The sequence below is a fragment of the Perissodus microlepis genome, chromosome 11 (genome assembly GCF_051167445.1).
Source record: "Perissodus microlepis isolate ML-2025 ecotype Zambia chromosome 11, ASM5116744v1, whole genome shotgun sequence".
In the NCBI taxonomy this organism is placed as follows: domain Eukaryota; kingdom Metazoa; phylum Chordata; class Actinopteri; order Cichliformes; family Cichlidae; genus Perissodus; species Perissodus microlepis.
Genome location: NC_140471.1, coordinates 25,825,656 through 25,843,739, shown reverse-complemented (window position 1 = coordinate 25,843,739; position 18,084 = coordinate 25,825,656). Strand labels below are relative to the sequence as shown.

The window sequence follows — 18,084 nt, the reverse complement described above, 5'->3', positions numbered from 1 at the left end:
TGCTCTCTCTCGCTCACACACTCACACACACACAAGCATGCACACACTCCCGCAAAGCTAATATCTATACCGTAGTGTCTGTTCTGTGTTGTAAATTGTCCTGCGAGATGGCCAGGCCAAATCCAACACAAAGGAAAGAAGAGAGGGACAGAATAAAATAGAGATGGAACATGAGGGAGGTTTCACAGCCAAGTCAATACAAAGTGAGTCTCAAAGTTATTTATGAGAATCTATGGACATGAAACTACTGTCAACCACAGACTGTTATTGGTGTTATTTGTCATTATCAGCATTTTTCTCCCCATTGATTGTACTCTTTCTTTGCTAACAAAGGGAAAGTTGTTACATCTTCATTACTCCTCATCCCTCATGTCACTGTCCTTTCTTATTTTTCTCCTTTTTGGATTATATGGTTAGTAATTGTAGCTTATTGGTCTGAGATTCGGGATTGGCTTTAAAATTGTTGCCTTTGATGCCTTTTGTTATTTTCTATTGTTTGACCTACACAGTATGTTATCCACAACTGTAGTATTCAGCACGTATCTCTGACTCAAAAGTTTGCGCCTCTGAATTTAATATCTTTCCAAAAATGAAATAAATAGCGTGTTTCAGTTCTTCAGAGAAAGTAAAAACAATAATGATTAAAATCTAATAAGACAAACAATAAAAATGCCAGACGCTAATTAAGCATGGGCTTAGAGAGGAAAAAGCATGCACTTACAAAGAGAGCGAATGAATGCATTCTAGTTAACCAAAGTCCAATCATTGCTTGGGGAAATGAACGACACTCTCCATCTAAGCTGGAAATGAGTGAACCAAGACATCTGTTATGTTGTATCAATGTGCAGCCTGGAGCTGCTCCACCGAGACTGACTTTGCAAAACTGTTTATGAACTTTTCTATATCAAACCAAGCTTTGGATTTAACAGCACTATCAATTCCCGAGCGGCAAATCAACAGGGGTGCTGTCGCAGCCACAGTTTCTCCCATCTTTTGTCATTTTTTTTCCTCTGCAAAGCTGTTCATGGGAGTGACATCGCAAATAGAGGGTGAAGACTCTTGTTTCAGGGTTGGTGAGATATAACTGACTGTTTGCTATTACAGAGCAAACTATCATGAGGCCACGAAGCAACTGATTCCAATGATCAAAATGTCATGTACCTCTATTGAAGCAGCCTTCAGTTCTCTTGTGCTGTTTGATAGATACTTTCAAAATACTGCAAACAAAATGTAAATGCACTGAATTTTCAAAGATGCACAAAAAAAGCAAATCGTGTTATTTGCAAAGTACTTTCAACCAGACTTGGCCAATTTGATTCAACTAGAGTCATATCAGAAGTCCACCCCAACCTGTAACTTTGGACCTATAATTTTAATCTTAGCTATAACAAAATTACATGCAGTTCCAGCAACCTGTTCTTGCTTGGTCAGTAACAGGCTGCCTCAATGGCCCTCCAACTACTCGTCCTAATTGCTTTTATTTTGCATTGCTGTACAGGTTCATCCTAGCCTGTCTCAAGACCTCTGAATCTCTGCCCACATAGAAGATACGTGTAGAGTTCCTGAACTGATGGTTATTTCTTGAGCAAAAGTAATGTCCTTTGTCTGTGCTGACCCCTCCCTCCAAAAAATAACAGAAAGTTACCCCAAAACTTGCATCAAGGTTAGATAAGACTGACGCAAATAAGCAGGTTGTTATGTTGTTCGCCATGTCTGACTGAACACTTGCCTGACCACCTGAGGCGTACAGAAGCAGACGAGGCGAAGATCCTCAAAAGCACTGTCACTGCATAAAAGTCCTGTCAAAAGAATTTTTTCGCTTTAAGCGCAGTTTATGTTGCAATTTCATTCACTCTGGTTCTCATTGCAAAAACCTGCATTTTGCTGAATAAAACTCCAGCCGACTAGTCTTTTAGTGAGTTTTCTTTTTAACTTGTTTTTATACTCTACCCAGTATATTTCACAGACAATAACAGTGGTTTTTGCTTCACCACATCTCCCTGACACCCTTGGTTGCTTATTTTTCAAGTTACGATTTTACCATATTTAGTGTATGAAGAGGTTTTTTGTGTTTTTCAAGATATTAGGCAAAATTGTTTATACACACAGAATGAAGAAAGTATGGAGCTTTTCATTGATCTAGTGTTTCCTTTCAAGCACCCAATTATCTAAATCTCTTTAATTTAGATATTTAATAGCTTTGGAAGGTTGATTGTGGCCAGATTGTGGCCATTTAAGCTACCCATCACCAGACCCGTTTATTGATTTAGCCAAGTCTACACCGAGCTCTTTTACCTGTTGCGCAACCTTTCAGAAGTCAAATGTCTTTTCAGGTTTTATCAGCTGTCCCAATCACAACAAAGTAGCCAATCAAAGTAGAATACAGGATCCTAATAACTGACCAGTTGGGACTACTTTGTCACCAACTGATTAGCTCCCTCTTGTGGAGAATTTGCATCCTGCAGAATAAATTACCTTTAGTGGGGACTTCCTGATATGCTTTTAAAAATGTAAAATTGACAGATTTACCAAGATGAAAGCCTGCCAAGTAAAATGTATGAAAACAGAAAATTTGTAAAATATGGCATCCTTAGCAGTCATAGCTTGTGTGTCTGCGTGAATGTAAAAAGATCTACATACGTTTTTTGGCTTTAATTAATAATGACACAGTGGTTAGATTTTAAATAAATGCTTTACATTATAACTAGCAGTGGCTCCATATTAGTGTAGTGGATTGCACATTTGCTTAACAAGCGTAAGATTGCTTGATTCTGCCTGACTTGGGAGGAGACACAAATTCCTTTGTGTCAAGAAGGGCATCCGGTTTAAAACCTGCCAAAGAAAACCTGCAGCGCTACCTGTTGTGGTGATCCCACATGACTAAGGGAGCAGCCAAAAGTAGCTTTGTTTCTTATTTCATTATAAATTGTGACTGTCTTTTTTTTTATATTTGTTTGCTGACTATTGAACTCACCACCCATCATCTTGTTCTTGAGTTCCTCACCAATTCCACATTTTTGTTCCATGTCATTTTCATCACCCCTCCCTTTCTTTCCCACCTTTTCACGGTCCTCTTCTCCGTATCCTCAACAATGCCAACTCATGCGGTTTCACTTCCGCGCCACCCTCTTCCCTCTCCTACTCTCTTCTTTGTCTGTGCCCAATTCCAGCCTTGAAGGACGACCGTTTCCAGATGGTGCTCTTCACGCAACGGCTGGTTCGCATCACACTGACCAACGTTAGCGTGTCCGATGAGGGCGGATACTTCTGCCAGCTCTACACGGATTCCACGCACCACCAGGTGGCGACACTCTCGGTCTTGGTTCCCCCAGAGACACCCACAGTGGAGGTGAAGCAGGAGGCTGTGGAGGGCGGCGAGGCGGAACTCACCTGTGTGTCACCACGCAGCAAGCCGGCCGCCACCCTGCGATGGATGCGTAAAGGACGGGAGATAGCAGGTACATGGCTGACAGATGGACTGATGAATGCTCAAATGATTGTTTGAGATAAATGAGGGAGTTAATTGGGTAATAAAGGGCAGGTGAAGTAGAATGGTTGGGTGATATCACAGATTGAGTGCTGAATAAAAGAATGAGTGATTGATCGGTTGATTGGAGATTAGCAGATGGATGTGTTGATAGAAGCAGGTAAAAAATAGATGAATGATAAGTGATCAGGGAAATGTGCGTCTGGGCTGTGGGGCTGCCATGTTTTTTTTCTCTCCAAACCACTTTCTACATTTTGATCCACTTTTTTTGTGCAATATTTATAGGCAACAGTAAAGTTCCAACTGATTAACAGCACTTCTTTTGAGACTGGAACAGTAGTATTCCTTCTATTTCAAGTTAATTGAAGAAGTAAATCTGTGTTCATTAAATCAGCATCGGCTAAATAATGTAACACTTTTGCCTCTCCGTGTCCACTACAGTGAACATCTTTTCATTCTGAAAACATATACATAGACTTTGTCTGTTCTCTCAAGCTAATCTCTCATGAAAATTAATTTCAGTTGAATTTACTTGCACGTAATCTGACAAGTGCACTATTATATTAAACTGCCAGAAGCCTCACGCACTCCTGATTTTCTTCTTTTCCCATGCTATCTCTTTTACAGCTTCGTGAAGACAGTTTTTAATTCAACATCTTCTGACTTTCCCTACTTCTTTGCTGCTGATAAATCTATGAGCCATCCATCAGTCAGATACCCTGATCTATCCTTCGTCTCTAACTCGCTGTCTCCTTTGGGTTCCCTCAGTTAAAGGAGCACTTCGCTCAATAATACATCTGAGAACTATCTTTCCATGGCCCTTCAACCTATTTAACCCCTGAGAAATCATTTTTGTTTGTTTTTACACCCATCCATTTTTTTTTTATTAATTTTCTGTTAAATCAGCATTTGTGTTTGATTTAAATTGCTCCAAAACTTTATCAGTTGACTGAGCAACAACAAAACAGCTCTTGGGGACTAAGTCATGCAAAGCATTTCTGACTGAGGCTTATTGTTATTATTTTTATTTGGTTTTATCTCCAGTTTTTAATAAATGCAGACGGTATTGTTCAAAAGTACAAACTGGTGTCAGATGTGTTTTGTATTGTTATTAATTCATTCATTTATCTGTAACTTCAGATAGCTCTGCACGGACCAGATTAAATAAAGCGCGATAATCTGTTGTCAGCAGCTTATTGGACATGCAACGAGCAGCGTTTTGCCCTTTTAAACTTCATGTCAGCTGTTATCTCTTTTACCTTCTATTTTTGTCTGACACCGGGTGTCTCTTTCATCCAGTCTCTTCTCTTTTTCTCTGTCAGAATGCACCTGTCACCGTCATTCTGTGTTTTTTCTCCATGTCCTTATGCTTAACTTCTTCACCTTCTTTTAAAGCAGTCTCTTTTTTCCTGTAAGTTTCACTGCTGACAAAGACGTGAGGCTCCTCGGCGTAGTTGTTGGCTACACAACACTTTAAGAGTCCAAGAGACAGACAGGGACTGTCCTTTTACCTCAGTTGTCTTATCTTGTTTCCTAATGCTTCTCTCTCCTCTCTTCTCTTCCCTTCTTTTCTCTCGCCTCCTCTCTTCCACCCATCTCTTTTGGCCCTGAGTTAAACAAACTGTGACACCAAAGGTTAGAAGCAGATCCCAACAGATATCAGAAGTACTCTTTAATTAAGACGCTATCTTCCCGCCGCACCCTTATTCTTGCTCATCTGCACACGCTGGCATCCTCTCAGGCCTCGATTAAGCTCACTTTCATTTGCTTGCCAGCAATAATTGAAAATTCAGTGCAATATAAGTATATTGTATTCTGCCTAAACAAGCACAAACTCCCAATACGTGACCATGTCAAGTCCCGTTAGTTTGCTGCTACTATTCCTCCTCCCTCCGTCTGTCTCTCCTCCTCCTCTCTTCTTGCATCTTTCTTCCACTCTGCATCTGCCTCGCGCTGTTATCATCCTCTTTCATGTCTGCCCCCACCACCCCACCCCTCTCACACACACACAGACACACACACACACGCATCAATCATGCTTGTTTTGCTGCCCTCGTTCTCTCTCTGTGTGTCCCTCTCTCCTTTCCTTTTATTCTCTCACCCTGTTCCTTTGACATCCTTCTCTCTCTCCATGTCTGGCTCAGTTAAAATCTCAATTGGGTTATGCATATTTTCTCTTTTATCCTTCTCTCTCCTCTATCTCTCTCTCTTTCTTTCACTCGCACGCAGACAAAACATTCAGTTGATTTACTATCGGAAAACAAACTGTGCTGCTGCTCATAATTGCCATGAAATATAGATGCAAATTGCTTTCTATCCTCTCTATCTCTTATTTGCTCCCTCACCACTCATCCTCCCCTTTACAGGTACCTGGTGATGCTCTAAAAAGCTCATTCATCAATCCCTCACTTCTTACTCTCTTTCTGCTCAGCTTTTCTATCCCCCTTTGGTTTCTCATCAAAAAAAGAAAGTGAAATCCCTTCTTCTCCTCCATCTCGCCTTCTCTCTGCAGCTCACAGTCCCCTAACATAGGTGTGATGTCTCAGCAGGGAGCAAGTAAGAACAGGCATATTTTGGCTGCTAAAATGTTTCTTGGCCACCTCACCTGTATTATTTACTTCCATTCTTTCAATCCCCCCTGCTTCTCCTGCCTGTCTCCAGGTGTGGTATCCCTGCAGGACAATGGGAAGACATTCAGTGTGTCCAGCACCATCCGCATCCCGGTAGAAAGGAAAGACGATGGGGCAGCTCTGAGTTGTGAGGCATTCCACCCTGCACTTAATGGGCAGAAGAGGATTCGGCATTATCGCCTGGATGTCTATTGTAAGTCCCTTCTCTTCTTTTGTGTGTGTGTGCTTCCAAACAATTTCTATCCATCTTTCAGACAAATTAAGTAACATAATGTTCATTGCCAAATATTTCAAAACAAACATTATTTCATCTGTATTGCTGTCACTGAAATTGCTACTTCAGGCCTCTTCATTATAGTGTTTTACTTTAATGCCAGCAATAATTTTGTCAGGTTAGCAGCCTCATTTTTCAAACGGTGATATCTCATTTTAGAATGATCTACATTTATACACCGTCCAGGATTTTAACAGAGTGATATTCAGAACTGCCCTGTATGAGACCTGCACTCATTAAAACCTAATACATACAAATCTTGTCATGCAGGGAGCTGCCAGAGATAGGAACACGGCCAGGTTAGGCTCCTGGCCTGTTGTTTAAACAGCTAAACAACATCAAGTGAAAGAAATGTGGAGTATATTAGTATGTGAAACAATCCCTGCCCTACATTGACTTTGTCTTTTTGTTGCTGGTGTCTTTGCACAAATTTGTGTGCACTAAATTGTAATGTCCTCTTAGAGGAGGCAAAGCGGGAAAACTACTGAAAGAGATAACTCCCTGGGTTTTTGTATTATATATTTTATGCCACACTAAATTGTCGGCATTTGTTTGGGGTTTTTTTGTTCTTTTTGAAGTCTGTTTCAGTAGAATCAGTGTATAAAATGAGAAAATCAGATGTAAGCTTGTCAAGTTTTTGATGTTTGTTTTTGATGTGAGGAGGAACAAATATTTGCTTTCAGCTCAGTGTTTTGATTTGAAGATATTAATTTGTACTACTGTGTTTGCATGCTGCCTAAGTGAAACCAAAAACTGAAATGGACTGGAAGATAGTTAAAATTTAGAAAAAAAGAAGGCACTTTTTGGAAAATACAGGAAAATGTGTCTCAGTAACAAAATCCAGAAGTGACAGAGACTAATCAAAAGCAGCGTGCCAGCAGGACCAAAACAAGGGACACTCAAATATACAGGGTGTGGTTCTGTTAACCTAACCACCAGAGCTGATTGCAGCCACTCAGGCAAATGACAATGCTTCCAATCCCACCAGAGTACACTTTGGAAAAATTCCCAAAATTACTCTCCCCTCAGAATTTCTACTTTTTCATGGAAGTCACGTCAAGCAGCGCAGAGCAGATGAGGAGGGCAGGAAGTTAGACATGGGGACGGCATAGAGAATCTGGTCAGTTTTCAGAATATAAGAACCCATGCAGACTAAACGCTCCATTTCTGAAATGCTACTGGTGCGCCTTGAAGTCTTGTGATAATGGAGCAAAAGTGTGTCAGAGGCAAGACATCAAAGGCATGTACCACATGTATTTCAGGGGTCAGGAAAAGAACGGTAAGGGAACAACAACATAACAAAATCTGTGGGGAAAACGCACAAGCTATACACACCAGGGAAAAGGCTAATAAGACAGGTGACAAGACACAGAAAATACTACACAGGGACAGAACAAAACAAAAAACATGTTCCAGCACAAAAATCGTGGCACATTTTTATTTTATTTTATTTTATATATATATTTTAGAAAAACAAAGATTGTGCAAAGTTCATTTTGTTTTGTTTTTTCATGTGGATCCCTATTTCCTTCCATACTGGAATTGTCTTGTGGGCAGCAATTGATAAAAGGCATTATTAAAGCAGATAAACTGTGATGAGAATACAAGATAAAAGTGCATACAGTGTAGTCTCTCTTCTCCCCCAATATTAATCTGATGAATTTCAGCAGTCAACCATATTCAGTAACTCCATTAGTTCTATCTTCACTGTTCCTGACAGCTTGATGTGATTGCTTGATCCAACAATATATCATTTTGAATAGTCAAACATTTCCCAGGCATATGTAAATATTTATAGATATGGATGATTCATATTTAGCGAATATGTTTACATCGGCCTTGTGAGTTCAATTAATTTGCCACTTCTATATTAATGTTTGTTGATAGATCAGACTGGTGAGCTATCAACAAACATTAACATCTCTGCCTGAATGCTCCTCCAGCCAGAAAACTGGCAATAATGACCAACCGCGGGTGTGGATTTGGCTCCTGATTGTTCTGTTACTGAAGCAAGTGCACTACAGCAGCTGCTGGAGCGGTGGGCTGCTTATGATAACAGGTGTCTAAACCATAGGATTGTCGCACGGTTGCCTTGGAAACAGATGTCAAAGACAATTTTCCTTCCATGTTCTAACTTTTCCCTTTCTGTTACCTGTCTTTTGTTTCGGATTCTTTTTTCTTTCTTGATTTTTTTTTCCTGTTCTTGTCTGATTCTTGCATCATTCGGATCGAGAAATGTTTTTTCTTTTTTTTTCTCTGAAATGCTTACTCATGTCACCCTCCTCCTTTCTGCTTTTCTACAGTTGCACCTACAGTTCGAATTGTTCCTCCTGCTGGCATTTTGCGAGAGGGCGACTCGCTCACCCTCACCTGCTCTGTCACTGGGAATCCTCTGTAAGTCTATGTGTATATGTATGTGTGGTAAACAGCTTGGCATTGGTGCGCTTTACATTAAGAATGTGCTGCTATTGTCTTGCTTTCCACATTATTTACCAGGACACATTACGAAGATAACACATTCATGACAAATGAATTTAGTTTTACTTTTCACAAGATATGTAAAAGTTCTGTTTGCCATCTGGTTTCAGGCGCTACTTGTGAAAGTGTTGCAGGCTATCATAAGAGAGAGATTTTTCCATAATTTTTAAAATGAATTCCAGATGAAGTAATCATAAATTATAAATTGTTTGCCTCGACAAAGCAACGGGTTTTGACAAATCAGTTTAAGGGTACGCAAACATCATTTGACTGACAAGGGCATGCAGGAGTTTGCAGAGTTCAGTATCAATCCTTACAAATAGAAAATTTAGCAAAATTGAATCGTGTCTAACACAGTTTTGTGGAATTGTTTTGAGCTGCTGCTACAAGAATGACATTTCATTTCTAATATTGCTAAAGATTTGTAAGGCTTGACTTTATCTCTGCCAATCTGTTAGCAGAACTCTGTTTTACACATTTACCCAGACCATTAATTATAGATCATAATTAAATCCCACCAGCTAAATATAGAACGAGCTGGAATTGAATAACAAGCAACCCTAAAGAACTGCAAAAGAGCTGAAGTTACTGCGGCCCCAGTAACACTAGAGTTAAATGTATTTGTTTGTTTACTGGTTTTCTTTTAATATGTTTCAAAGAACAAAAATATGTGAAAAAATCTAACAGAGTAAACTTAAATTTTGATTTGTTGAAGGTTCAGAGAAAGTGTTAGCTGTCAACAATGTCAACAATGAAGTGATAAGGGGTGCTACCAAAACCTTTTTGCCATTTATGGGCTATAGAGGTAAATTGGGTGCAGTAGGTGATCTGTGACTATCCAACAGAGAGCGTCTCTGAAATATATTACTGTTTATTTTCCAAGTAATTACTATCCACTTTCGTTTAAAGAAAAATCTCCTTCTTAATTGCTATTGTGGAAACATCCTTGAATAACTTCTACCTGCTCCAGTGGAGCTTTTCACAACAGAAAACAGGTTTTCCTGGACAGCTCCCAAATGTGTGAGTATAAAGCAATTATCACAGAAGGGAGAACATGTGTGCTTAACCAGCATTACTGGTTCTAAAGGAAGAAGAAAATCAGCGAGACCTTAGGCACTCTTAACCAGAAAGCTACAACAGATTCATTGTTTTTGTCTAATACTTTTTTCACATTCGTCTCTTTCTATATAATTTCTCATTGTGATCCTTCATTTCCAGGATTCTACTTCAGAAACTGAGTGCAATTATCAAGTACTTTTAATTTCAGCCATCTTTTTTGTGTCTGTGAAATTACTATATTGCATAGACTTATCTTTGTATTTGTTGTACTTTCTTGGTACTGTGCTCAGAAATCAACACTATCTAAATATCAATACTTATTATTGAAAATATTGGGAAATGGACTTGAAATATGAGCTGTAAGCCATATTTATCTTCTATTACACGTGTAAATGTACAATATTACACCACGTAATATATTTCTTGTTATGTAAGGACGTGTGAACGTAGCAGTGTACTTCTGACTTTGATGAAAAGCAGAAGAGTGGTTTCACCCGACATTTACCATTTGACAGATGGATAAAAACCTGATCCATATTTTATTGCATGAAGGACAAAGAGAAGAGGCGCTTTAGACTGTGCCTGATAGGATATTGGAAGTGTGTAAGGGGATACAAAGAATTCTGTCTAAATGTGGACATGGTATGCACTGTGTGTGAGGTTACCCAAACCCAATCAGCAGTCAACAATTTTAAGAGCCGACCTTGAAATGAAGCCTTTTTCTAGAGTGTTGGCAGCCCTTTGGGCACTTTCTAGAAGGGTATTGGGGCCTAAGCTCTTAAACCCTCCCCTAGATTGTCTGTCTGTCTGTGGGCATTGGGTCCGCTAAAGCTCCCTAGTAAAGCCCATTGCAGCTAAAGTGTGTGCATGTGTGTTTTTGTGTGTGTCAGTGTGATGAATTTAGTGAAATCCCACAGTTAGGACTGGCTGAGAAGTGTATTGGCTATAGCCCCACTAAAGCTTTGTAACGGCTGGTTGGGGACACTGTGTATGCGTGTGTGTATGTGACAGTGAGGGATGGGACTTCAGGCAGCGCTGGACTATGACCCTCATCTCATGCTGGACTGCACACTCATAGACACACACACAGTCACACACACATTACAGTACCCTTGTCACCCTCGCGCTTGCTCCCTGGCCCTGTTAACTGCCTGTTAAGCATTAATTACTAATTATATGTCACTTCCTTGTGGCGAAGGGTACACTCACTGTCTGTCTGTTACTAGGCGGGGAGATTAAGGCAGACAATGTCTTTTCATTTAGCTTGATAGCCTGATTATTTGTGTGTTATCTTTGTAAGGGATTACTCAGAGTAAGAGTGCAAGTTTGCTATTGCAAGAGAGGAAAAACTGGAGATTTTGTTTTAAAACATCAGTGTGGAAAGGGAGAAACTGTGTATATGCATCTATGCTGAACCAAGAAGGTGGTTTAATTAGACTTCCTGAGGGATTAGATCCCAGATGAGTCAGGATTGTAATCTGGCCAGGGTGGCAAGAGCCATGAAACCCTGCCAGACACACACACACACACAAAGATTTGGGGGTCTGTAATCCTTGTACCTCCCATCTGCTCTGCCTTCCCAGCCTCGTGACCAATGCATTTTGTCTGCCTGCTTCTGCGCTTCAACTCCTACTACACATTTTTTCCCTCACTCTACCTGTAATACATTCTTCTCGTTTTCTTTCCTACTCTTAACACCTGACAACCCTTTACTCTGTCATCTGCCCCCTTGTCACTCTTACCCAGTTCTTTCAAGCACTCGCTGCCCTCTAACCACATATCTCATGATTATTTATCGGGATGCATCCCTCACTTGCCACGATTTCTCCTCCAAGACCCTTTTTTCATTCTCATGTCAACCTCACCCTATGGGCTTCTTTACCCTCCGTCTTCACCTCTTTTTTTTATCATGCCACCACTTCTGGTAGTGCCAAAGTCAATCTGATACTGACTTCCTTTGCTTCTAAAATAATTTAGCTCTTCAGGCTTTATTAAATATCTTTCAGACTATGCGTATTCTATCTATTGCATTGTTATGTGAGGTACTCGCTGACAGTGTTAAGCAATGTCCTTGGAAATATTTGATTCAATAACCCATATTTTTATCCTGTGAATTTAATAACAGCATGACTACAATGATTATTAAAGAAGTTATAAATTACATTACTTATTAACTAACTACCAGTTCTGTCAAAAGTGCCTCTGAGCTGATCTAAATCCTGAACAGCCTTATATCCTGTCTTCTTTATTTGACAAGCATAGTAGCATAAAGTAATTATACAATAAAGTTATTTTTATTTGGACAAACAACAAGTTACATGTTAGAGATACAGTGGCCACTAACAGCTAACTAAGGCCAGTCTTTTACCTCGTTCTTCTACTGTCAAGGCAAAACTTAAGGGTTAGTCGTCTCTTCAGAAAACATGAACTAAAGTGTGTGATTACTGCATGTAAGCTTATCTTGAGATATCTTTTTTCCACAAGACATCTCTTTTTTCAAACAATACAGCTGGCTTTGTCATTTTGAAACCACATACCAGCAGAGATACAGAGCAATGATCAGGGAACGCAGGTAGAACGTTTCTGAACTGATAAAAGACATGCAGCTACTCAAAACGTGCATGTCTATGCTCATGTCACGTGTCACGGGGACTGCAAGTAGACAAGCCGAGGTCTCGTTCTCCCCAGCCACCTCGTCCAGTTCATCCGGGGAAACACAGGGGCATTCACAGGCTAGAGTGTCCTGCGTCTACCCTAGGGTCTTGAAACACCCCACCTAGGAGGCCCCAGGAGGCGTCCTAGTAAGATCACTGAACCACCTCAGCTGGTTCCTTTCAATGTGGAGGAGAGAGGTCTACCCTCAACCCCTCTCAAATGACTAACCTCCTCATGACATCTCTAAGGCAGAACCCAAACCTCATTCATTGGAAGCTCATTTCTTCCACACGTATCTGCAATATCATGCTTTCGGTCACAATACAGAGCTTGTGACCATAGGTGAGGGTAGATTGAGAGCTTCACTTTAGCACTCAGGTCTCCACCAAACTCCCATCATGATAGCAAATAGCACTGCTTCTTGTAGGTATAATAACAAACTGCAAAAATTAGACATCTAAAGCTAAAACCTATAATATTTAAGTTAGAAGATTCCAGCATTCTGGTCAGCTAGGGCATTTGTAGTACATGTATGAATTTCCTTTGGACAGTCCAGTTTCCTGGGCCAAAGACATGTATGTCAGGTTAATTGGTGACTCTTAAATGTCCATATATGTGAAGATGCTGGCCCGAATCAGGGTTCCACCCTCTCCTTAAACTATCAACAGTCTTTGACAGCACTGATTATGTCATTTTACTGACAGATTATGGAACTGGGTGGTACCTGTAGCACGGCTCTCAAATGGTTCTCATCACACGTATCTAACTAGCACTTCAGAACTGCATGTCCTCAACAGGACCGCTCATGTGGGTCCCCCGGGGCTCAGTGCTTGGTCCAATTCTGTTTTCTTTATATATGTTAGCCCTGGGTCATCTCCTACCATTGCTATCTAGATGTTACACGGTTGACTTTTGATAACTGATTGAAGGTTTCATATTTCTTACAGGCCCAGAAACACTCAGTGGTCCAAGATTAATGACACCTTACCTGAGAGGGCAGAGATTTCTGGCACTACTCTTCAGATTTCCCGTCTTAGCCAATCACACAACGGGACATACCTGTGCCAGGCCCAGAACGACTATGGTCGTGCTGCTGATCATTACACGCTGTTGGTGTATGGTGAGTAAAGATCACTAACAGTGAATTTACTGTATATTTTCTTAGTATTAAGACAAGTGCTTGCAAAGTTTGCTCCAGTGGTTCTTTTTATGTCCCTTAAGTTTTAGTACCTGAGGCTGTAGTTAACGGTCCTGAATAATTTTATGTTCAGTGGTTGCTTTGTTAAGCTCCTTATTTCTTTTCTTATTTTTTTGATAATATTTTAGAGAAGTCTTTTAAATTGTATTAATTATTTTATCTTCCCTGAGTATCTGGAGTCTGGCTATACTGGCAGTGGGCAACAGATCCACTACAGCATGATGCTTGTCTCATTTTTCTTTCAGCTTTATTTGTTTTTTTGATTCGGACACAGCAGGAAACCTTTGCTAAGCCTGCTGTGCAATTGATTTCACAGTGCTATTGATTCCACGAGGAGACTTGCATGCACAGATACTAGTCACCAACATTATTATTCTGGCTATCGCTTGTAAAGAAGCAGCTTATTATCTCCACTGTGACCCAATCTTCTCCTCAAGGAATTCAAAATAACTTATCTTCAAGTCCAATAGCTAAAGATACAAGATATTTTGACAACTAATGAATTTCACAGTGCGTAATGACACGGACAAGACAAGGACAGAAGTTGAAACACAGTGTGCAGTGAAAAACCTGTTGGAATTCTTTTCTTGTTGCATGAACAGAGGTTTTAGAGGAGAGGAAGATGCTGGTAAAATGGCTTTTGTTATCACGATCTGCAAATAAATTCACTGGTGCTACATTCCCAAAGTGTATGTAGTAACCTGTTCTAGTAAGCAAGCTCACAATACCCGTCTATACTCTTACAATGGCCCCCAGTAGATTTTAGACTTTGTTTTAAGCACTAAATGGAGAACATCCAGATTGTTTATCTCAGCTGCTTCTCTAACACACTGCTGAGATGTATACTACTAGGAAGTTCAACAAAGCCAGGCTGGCTTAACAAAACCCCAAATCGCAGTTGGAGCTGGTATCACAACAGCGTGGGCATTTCACGCGTCACAAGAGTCCACTTCCACACAACGTGATCTTTGAGAATGCCTCCTACTCCAGTTGAGATATTATAAGGTGATGATGATAAAACAGTGATATAAATCTATAAACAATATAAAAAAATCTAACAGTCAATCGCAACACTGTCACAAATAAAACAAGAGATTAATGCTGCAGAAAAATCAATAAGCTTGGAATTAAGTGCACAGAGTGAAAAAACAAAGAGTAAGTTAATTATTTTATCGCCACGTGTGCTCTCAATGTTTCTAACGTGACAGCCACGCTTTAGAGCTCAAGAAAATATAAACTGGATGCAATAAAATATTAAAGGTTACCATTCCACAGCCTAATAATGGAGATGTGGAAATTGCTTTGGTTTATCGACAGGTCAAAGTGGAATTCATTCTATTGATGTGTTTTCTGTGTTCTGGTAGCTGCAGTTTCATCAGTGTAAAACAGACTTAACAGTACATTAGAATCAAGTATACAAACATTTATACATTTATGCATACCAGCTGAATATATGCACATTCGAGCGACAAAGCGATGCGGCACCTGAGTTGCTGTAACTTTACAGCTGGGCTTCATGTATGATGTTAGTAAGGCGTGGCTTAAGAACTTGCACATATGAAAAAAAGAGAGAATCTATGTTGCACTTAAAACATGCTGTATATATAAGAATCAGTGTGAAAACGTCTCTTTTCACAGATTTTAAACCCAAACTCTGATTTTAAACTCAACACAGCTCACTTACCAGTTAGCGCTGTTAGCATTCTGTGATTGCAGGTTCAGAGTTTCTTAGCTATTGCGCACAAGATTGAAGACTGTGGAGTGCGATGTGACCCCTATGTCCAAAGCAAATGTCTCCCAAGTGAGACAAATGAAGAGACTTTGACTTTGATAAGCCTACATACTACATACTAAAACCATGAAATTAAGATTTTATATTTTTTTTAAACTGGAACTCTTTTAAAAAATCAGCTAAAGACTTATTTGTTTATGTAGCGTTTCTGTTTTATTTGATCTTATTGATAATGCTTGCTTTAATTATCAGCTTTTGTTTCTTCTGTTTTATTCTGTGTTTTTGTTGCTCTTTACTATATTTAAAACTTCTGTTATTTTTTGTGATTATTTCTAGTTTTTATGTAATTGATTCTATTTTGTTTTACAGCACTTTGTGACTCTGTCTCTGAAAAGTAATTTATAAAAAACACATTTGTTACTTATCCACTTACTTGCTATGCTAGTCCTTATTTTCAGTAATAAGGACTGTGTGTATGTGTGTATGTATGTATATATATATATATATATATATATATATATATATATATATATAAAATCACATTACACTGTTAGATGTTCAGCACGGCCAAATTTCCAGATAATGAGGTAAGCATAAGTCCAATTAATCCCTTTGAGCTGAAACCTCAGGCATCAGATTGCTCTAAATGTTTGGTTTCAGCTACTTGTGGCTCTGTATCATATCAGTGAGAGCTGATATCCTTATTAGGGTCATTTGTAACCACAGCTCTGAGTGTAAGCACATCACTTTCCTACCTCTGTTTGTGAGGGGCAGCTGATCAAATGAAAGGGTGACTTGAAGGGAGGGTGGCGAAGAGGAATTAAAACAGCTTCACCAAGGCTCAAAATAAATAAGCATATTTTTTTTACATGTGTAAATGTTGCTAGCAGAGTTCAATCATACAACTGTGGAAATGAACACAGCAGTTATCCCTTATTAATAAAAGGCGATGCTAGCGATGCCGCTTGCAACATCACATGAATATCTCGCACCACTTCTTTTCAGGAAATATGACAAATTGGCTAAACTTTCTCTCTGGCTTAGAAGTACATTTGAAAAGAATATGTTTAAAGTTGTGTGATCCAAGAGAGTAAGAACTCTGTAAAACTTGCAATCAAATAAGGACAAAACAAGATTTGTGAAATTTTAACAAGACAGCAGCAGTAGGGCTGAATTGTAAAGCAAGCTCGTCATTAACGGCTTATATGGATTCATATCCAATGCATTTGTGGTTTGACCTAATTACATGCACACCACTGTCACTCAGTAGGTTTGCCCTTTTGATCTAACCCCCCACTCCCCCACTGGCAGCTCCTGTCATGTCATTCTAGCACCTGGTTTGAAGATCAGAAGCAGTGGGAAGAATGAAGGGAGCTGAGACATCATATCTTATGTAACATTCTTAGGTTGCTTTTAGTTAGCGCACCCTCGTCTATCTATCTTTCTCACTGTTGCACTAGCCATCGCTTTCTTTTCCACACCAAGTGCACTTTTGTACAATAATCAGATGACACACGTAATGGCAGCTTTCCGCAGACATCATGGGTGGCAACACTGGCAAGATGAAAGATGACATCACCACCAGCTCTCCTTTCTCTCGCACTTATTCTTTCTTTCGTTCTCTCTGTTTCTCTATTCAAAAAGGTTAGACATGTCGAGCTTTGATGTGTGTTGCCACCACTGTAGAAAATGTTCTGTCTTTTTCCACTTCACCATTTCCTTAGCAGTCGTCTCCATTTATTTTCCTCTGTGGCATTTTTTCCTCAAATTTCATCATTTATCTTCTTTATTTAATGTCGTTGCTCTGTGCTGCTTGTTAATTTGACATATCGCTTTTTTTTTCTTATCCTTTCGTTTTGTGAAAAAAATGATACTTTCAGATCAAGGAATCTGGCCTCAATAAAAATCCATAAAAGACAGGAAATCCTCATAAACAACATAAGCCTAGCTTCAGCTCCTTTGTGCTGCACCATAGATTTTCAGCAATCAGCTTCTTAAGTCCTCTCGGTGTGCCCCGTATCAGTGGTAGGTTGCTGTACTTCAAAAAAAAAAAAATGTAGTCACCCACTGGGCAGATTGTTTTAAACCTTATCTCAAAGAGCTCAGAGTTGTTGATGCAACCATCATATTAATCTGTAGGCAACTGAAAGTCGCACTTGATTTTCCTAATAATAACTAATAATCCAGCTAATATGGTGAAAATTATTTCTTGAGAAATGTCAAACGTATCCATTGAATTCAAGCTCTAATGTTTTCGGTAATATGTGTGTCTTTGTAAATGCCGCAGAACTTAAATGCACGCCTTGCTATACATTTGTATGGATGTAAATAAACCACCAAGGATGATTTAACATAGTGCTGGTGACATGCTAGCTTCTGAAAACTAGATGAAAGTCGCCAATCAATAATAAAACTGATGGGATTTAATGCTATAAAACACAAGATGAATCATAACTCCAACATTTTACGTAGCATGTGCTTTCTTTCATTCCAGCACCCACATTGTTTAAGTAGGTGTCATCATCTGTTTCTTTCATTCAAATAATGATTAACTTATTTTGTAGCGAGGAT

At 39.5% G+C, this 18,084-nt stretch overlaps 1 protein-coding gene across 4 annotated transcripts in view; it reads left to right on the top strand.

The window, feature by feature from the left end:
- cadm4 (cell adhesion molecule 4) overlaps nucleotides 1-18,084 on the top strand; it is a 152,419-nt gene that overhangs the window by 120,193 nt on the left and 14,142 nt on the right. For all 4 annotated transcript variants that reach the window (XM_084943638.1, XM_084943640.1, XM_084943637.1 and 1 more), the window contains exons 3-6: nucleotides 3,171-3,458; nucleotides 6,149-6,310; nucleotides 8,695-8,785; nucleotides 13,531-13,703. In XM_084943638.1, coding sequence (XP_084799764.1) covers nucleotides 3,171-3,458; nucleotides 6,149-6,310; nucleotides 8,695-8,785; nucleotides 13,531-13,703 — 714 coding nt within the window. The remainder of the gene's footprint in view (nucleotides 1-3,170; nucleotides 3,459-6,148; nucleotides 6,311-8,694; nucleotides 8,786-13,530; nucleotides 13,704-18,084) is intronic.